General features: G+C 51.2%; 1 protein-coding gene across 1 annotated transcript; it reads left to right on the top strand.

Annotated features, from left to right (window-relative positions):
- Positions 1 to 237: 237 nt before the first annotated feature.
- Positions 238 to 2,761, top strand: NXNL1 (nucleoredoxin like 1). The gene is made up of 2 exons (XM_006904403.1): positions 238 to 563; positions 2,443 to 2,761. Exons 1-2 carry the CDS (start codon positions 238 to 240, stop codon positions 2,759 to 2,761), a joined length of 645 nt encoding a protein of 214 aa, XP_006904465.1.
- Positions 2,762 to 5,981: the final 3,220 nt, after the last annotated feature.

The raw sequence follows: 5,981 nt of genomic DNA, 5'->3' as shown, positions 1-5,981 counted from the left end.
AATTTAACAGTAAGGCATATATATATATTGCATTTGTTTTTTAAATGCATTTGCAGCTGCCCCCTCTGGGAGCCCCTGCAGAATCAGGTCAGAATCAGGTGGTGGTTTAGGCAGATTAGCAAGGTTCTAAACTGGCCTCCTAAGGATTCTTAATCCTGAGAGAGCAGTCAGCCGGCCAGCACACCCAGGACCACACAAGGTCCCTCCACCCTGTCCCCAGCCCCCAAACGGGGTGCCATGGCCTCCCTGTTCTCCGGCCGTGTCTTGATCCGCAACAACAGTGACCAAGATGAGCTGGACACGGAGGCGGAACTCAGCCGCAGGCTGGACAACCGGCTGGTGCTGCTGTTCTTTGGCGCCAGGTCGTGCCCGCAGTGCCAGGCCTTTGCACCAGTCCTCAGGGACTTCTTTGTGCAGCTCACAGATGAGTTCTATGTGCTGCGGGCTGCCCAGCTGGCCCTGGTGTATGTGTCCCAGGACTCTACAGAGGAGCAGCAGGACCTGTTCCTTAGGGACATGCCCAAGAAGTGGCTCTTCCTCCCCTTTGAGGATGACCTGAGGAGGTGAGGCGGGAGGGGAGGTCAGGGAGGGCTTCCTGGAGGAGGGGCTGTTTCTGCTGAGAGGGAAGTATTACTGATGCATCTGCTCCATCTGCAGTTGATGAGCAGCCCCTGTGTGCCAGTCCATGTACCAAGAACTGGAGGGTACACAGGAGGGTGCACATGCCATGTCCATCTAGTCTCTGGGGAGCTTACAAGCTGGTAGGGGGACAGACATGTAACAAAGCCTCAAATATATAACAGCAAACTACAGTAGTGTTCTGAAAGACAAAGGAGGATGCCATGGGTGGCCCTGCTGAGATTTGGGTGTCAGGGGAGGCTCACCGAGGAAGTGGCTTTAAAGAGAGACCTCCAAGGACAGGGAGGTGGGAGGGTAAAGAGTGAGGAAAGGGGAAGATTTCCAGGCAGAGGGCACAGCACAGACAAAGGCTCAGAGGCTGTCAGAGAAAACAGCCAATTCAAGGAACTGCAAGTAATTCCAGGCATGAGAAGTCATGTGGAGCAGTGCCCCAAATGCCACCTTAATGTGTGTAGATGTGATCCTCAATGTAGATGGGAGCCATGGAGGGCACTGGATCTGAGAGATGGCTGGATTTAAGCTTTAAAATGAGCAGCCCGATACACAGTGTTTTAGTTTGTGGTCATTTTAGAACTTTCCCCTTTTCTGCAGTAAGACTTTCATTCTTTTTAATCCCCAATTTTTTATTGTATAATTTTTTCAAAGATACCAAGAAGCTGGAAGAAGTACACAAGGAAACCCACAGCCATTGTCAACATTTTGCCACATTTGCTTTTTCTACATGTGTGTGGAGTTTATGCTAAACCTCTTGAAAGTGAATTACAGGCTTCATGACTTTCTGATTTCGTTCATGTTGTTACATAAGTCTGAAGTTTCTGGTCATGGAGACCTTCATTCTCCACCAAAGATTATCAGAGTTGAGACACTGGCTCACTCTCACTGCCCTCTGCAGCTGACAGGGTTCCTTCCCCAGAACTGGCAACATTGCCCTCCCCGGGGCAGAAATGTCAGCTGCCAGAGCATTGTAGCCCAATGTTGACCTTGTTTAAGGCAGGGTCCTCTTAACAAAACATTCACTCAGGCTAGTATGTGGACAGAGAATGAGCCAGTCTTTACCCACCCCCAATCCCACCCACCCACATGGTTGCTAGATAAAATACAGGATGCCAGTAGAATACAAATTTCACAAAACTATGAATAACTTTTTAGTGTAAGTTTGTCCCACATATTACATGGGACATACTTATACTAAAAATTACTTATTTATATGAGATTCAAATTTCACTGAGTGTCCTATATTTCTATTTGCTAAGTCTGGCAACCTACTTCTGTGAGACTTTGCGAGTGCCCTGTGTTCTCTGTGTGGAGGCCTGGAAAAGGGCCACCCAAGAACCCAGTGGGCAGAAATTAAGAACTGTGCGTGATGGACCCAGCCTGGCAGGCCTCTTTATTCCATGACTGTGTGGGATTCTGGTCTAGAGAGGGGTTTGGTCTGGGATCTCCTTGAGCTGTCTATAGCTTCTCACTGGCTTCTCCTTCATACTGAGAACAAAATTCAAACTCTTGACCATGACCCTGGAGGACCCGATGTGATCAAGGCTGTACCCCAATCTCCCTCTCACCTCAGGGCCTATGCATGGGCTTTGCCCTCTGCCTACTTCATCTTTCCCCCAGTTCTCCCTCTCCTTCTCCAGCAGATATCAGCTCAAAGGTCACCTCTTTGGAAAGGCCTTGCCTTTTTACCATGGTGTCCCTCGGCCCAGATCCCAGCAAGGGCAGTGTACAGGAAAGGCGCTCAGTAAGTACAGGGAGGAGAGATATGGTGTTCCCCAGCTTGAGGTCACTGATCCGCCCGCCCTGCAGGGATCTCGGACGCCAGTTTTCTGTGGAGCGACTGCCAGCCGTCGTGGTGCTAAAGCCGAGCGGGGACGTGCTCACGCTTGACGCGGCCGACGAGATCCGGCGCCTGGGCCCCGCCTGCTTCGCCAACTGGCAGGAGGCTGCAGAGGTGCTTGACCGCAGCTTCCTGCAGCCTGAGGACCTGGATGACCCCGCGCCGCGCAGCCTCACCGAGCCGCTGCGTCGCTGCAAGTACCGCGTGGAGCCCGCGGCGCGGGGCGCACGCGGGCCTGGGAGAGAGGACGGCCCTGAGGCAGAGGGCGAGGCCGGGGAGCTGTTCTGACCCCAGGGATGGGGAGGACCAGAATGGAGGTTCTGGGATGACACCCCTCGAGGAGGGCGGTGGGGGGGGAAGATGAAGGGGCCTATTCTGACGCCCTGGTGGGAGAGAATAGACGGACAAGGGGCGGGTCTATCCTACACCCTTCCTCGCTTCTCTGATGGGCGGAGCCCGGGGCAGTTCTGAGCCCCCAGTGATGGAGGGCTGGCGAGCGGAGGGAAGTCGGTGGTGAGCCCCACGAGACTGGGAGGGGAGGAAGTGGGGCGAGGGGAGGAGACCATTCTGACTTCCAGCCAGGAGGTTGGTACTCCAGCACAAGGCCAGAGTTGGAGTCGGGGGGCTGTTCTGAGTTCCCAGAATGCTGAGCGGGGAAAGGCTGAGCGGTAGGGAATAGGGAGGGCCTTCCTGGAGCCCAACTCAAGGAGGGGATGGGGCTGTGATGAGATCCTGGGGAGAAGCAAGGCGGGACCTGGGGGAGTGTGTTCTGATCTCCGCGCAGATGGCGTGTGGGACCTAGGACGGCACCGGTGGCGGAGGTCTCTATGTGAAACAACCCTCCCTCCCTTCAGGAGGGGGCGGGCCTAGGGCTTGTCCTGGTCCTCCAGCGGCGCGTCTGAGACTTCCGGGACTTCCGGCCGGGGTCTCCAGAAACATTTTTAAGACCTAGGGGAGGTGGGATGGTTAATGGTTCCAAAATGGAAAACGCAAATAAAGTCGAATAATCTGGCTGAGAATGCCCAGCCCATCGTAGATTAAATAGATTGCCCACATATTTCATACGCAAAATTACAGCAATCCTTTAACAACAGATTTATAGTTTAATACGGTGTGCATTTCAAGATTTGGTGCCATGTATGCTGGGGTCCCGGACCACCAGCGAGGATCAGGAATCGCCCTGTCTCTGGTGAACCTGGAATACTCCCAGGGAGAGACAGCAGATTAAAAAAATCAAAAACTCCAGTCTGGAACAACTTCCTGGCTGTGTGACTGTTCTCTCCCACCGGTCACCTCCTCTATCTAAGCCTCCTTTCTTTCTTCCGGAAAGTGACAGTAATGCCAGGTCCTACCCGGCAGGTCATCCAAGAAGCCGGAGCTGGAGCTCTCTCCACTTCACGAACTCCTTCGCTTTGCCTCTGGCAGCAGGACATGTCGGGGGCGGAGTCAAACATGTAAATGAGATGTAAAACCCTCCCTTCGTGCCCAGTCTCCGGAAAGGGTGAGGTGATGTTTCTCTGGGGCTGGGAGACCTGAAGACTGGACAAGTGCTTCATTTCATGGTCACCCTTAACCTCCAACCTCTGGGTGAGGACATCGAGGATCGGATGGATGATCCCATCTGCTTCGGGTTCCAGCCACAATTTTCCCTCTGTAGACCTCAGTCACCTATGTATTGGACCCTGTATGATAATGGCTCTTAAAATCTGTGTATCTAATACTAGGTCACAGGCTTGCTGCTAGCTTTTAGAAGAAAGAGTTTTAAAACGTCCATCTGGAGCACACTACCCATCAATATCTTTACTATTATTCCTGCCAGCACCCAGCAGCCAGCCTTCCCCACTTGGGCAGTGAGACGGGGAGACCATTCCCTGTCCTGTCAGGCTGTGTGAGGTGGGCAAGTCGCTGGCTTCTCCGGGCCTTGTCCTCCCTAGTAAACAAGAGTCATAACACCCCATCCCCACCCCTACCTATCTGGGCTGTAGTAAGGAAGGGACAGATTGGCGCCTAGCCAAGGCAGACGAAATCACCCTCAGAGTGTCACCCACATGCAAGGTTAACTTTCCACATTGAGTCCATACATCCCTAAATTAGAAAGTCACCCCCACATACAAGGGGAAGGGCCAGGTCTTGGTATTTGTGACCTCGCCCCCAAGCCTTCAACAAATAATGATAAACTCTAAGACAGTGCTATTATGACCTTTGGCTGTTGTATGGAGTTGTACCTTTACTTGTCTGGTTGCGTTTCCAACTCTCCACCAGGCCATGAGTCCCAGAAGGGCAAGCTGGGCCTGCCTTACTCACCAGTGGGTCTCCAGAGCCTGGGAACGGATACAGTATGGGCTCCCCGTCAATGTTTGTCAAATGAATAAATGCAACTTTCTTACATCTGTGTGTCTCCAACACCCAGAACAGAGCTGGAGCCTTGTTCCAAATGAGTCGCCGACTCCCAGCTACCCCAATTGGGACTTCCTTACCTGAAAACATGGATAATCATCCTAATTTTGGTGATGAAGAAAGAAGCCAAAGCCTGGTGAATAGATGAATGAATGAACAAATGATGAATGAATGGATTTTGTTACAGATGAGGAAGCCCAGAGAGATTAAGGGACTTGCCCAAAGCTACACAGCAAAGGAGGATGTCACCTGGAGGTATAGGGTCACCCCATAATCTCCTCTAGGGTCATTTTATACATAAAGCACTGGGCTCAGGGCCTTCGTACTCTTCCCAGAAGACCTAAAAAATTTGAAACTTGAAAAAGAAGACCCCCCCAAATCAGAAAAGAGACCTGGAAACTCAAAACTAGTGTGTCTGTTAAATTGTATAGAGCAGTGGATTGGAGCCAGGCTACTGGGTTCAAATACCACCTTGCCTGTGCTAAGCTGTGAGACCTAAGGAGACAGCGCACTTCTCTGCCTCAGCTTCCTCATCTGTAAAGCCCAGGTGATGACTGTACTGTCTTTTCAGGACTGAATGCATTAAGACAGGGCCTTGCTTGCAGGAGGTCACATCGACTCATTCACCTCTATTTGAATCTATCATGAATATGATACCTGTGAAACCATTTTCAGATTTGATATTTCACACTTTGCAAGAATTCCAGAGCAGGACTACAAGGTGGTTCATTCATTCAGGGGTGCAGCAAGCATTGATTGAGGACCTGCTGTGTGCTGGGTGCAGTCCTGGACACTAAGGGAACATGTTGGTGGACCCTTGGGCAGATATCTTGCTCTCCTAGAGCAGTCCTCAGCAGGGGTCCTCAAACAGTGGGAAACCATAGGGATTCAATTAGGGAGATACAAAGTGCTTCCAGGAAACAAGAAGACAAACAACTGGATTCAAAAATAAGTAAAGAACGTGAACAGACATCTCTCCAAAGAAGAGACATAACAAGCCCATGAAAAGATGCTCACCAGAAGCCATTAGAGAAATGCAAATCAAAACTGCAGTGAGATAGCACCTCACACCCAGTAGGATTGCTGTATATATATATATATATATATATAT

Source organism: Pteropus alecto, unplaced genomic scaffold, assembly GCF_000325575.1.
Source record: "Pteropus alecto unplaced genomic scaffold, ASM32557v1 scaffold160, whole genome shotgun sequence".
In the NCBI taxonomy this organism is placed as follows: Eukaryota; Metazoa; Chordata; class Mammalia; order Chiroptera; family Pteropodidae; genus Pteropus; species Pteropus alecto.
This window is presented reverse-complemented; position numbering and strand designations above follow the sequence as displayed.

What these genes read in the sequence shown, in the direction of transcription:
- NXNL1 (XM_006904403.1), top strand. Translation starts at nt 238, where the DNA reads ATGGCCTCCCTGTTCTCCGGCCGTGTCTTGATCCGCAACAACAGTGAC. An exon ending in TTTGAGGATGACCTGAGGAG is followed by an intron (nt 564 to 2,442) that starts GTGAGGCGGGAG and finishes CCCGCCCTGCAG; the next exon opens with GGATCTCGGACGCCAGTTTT.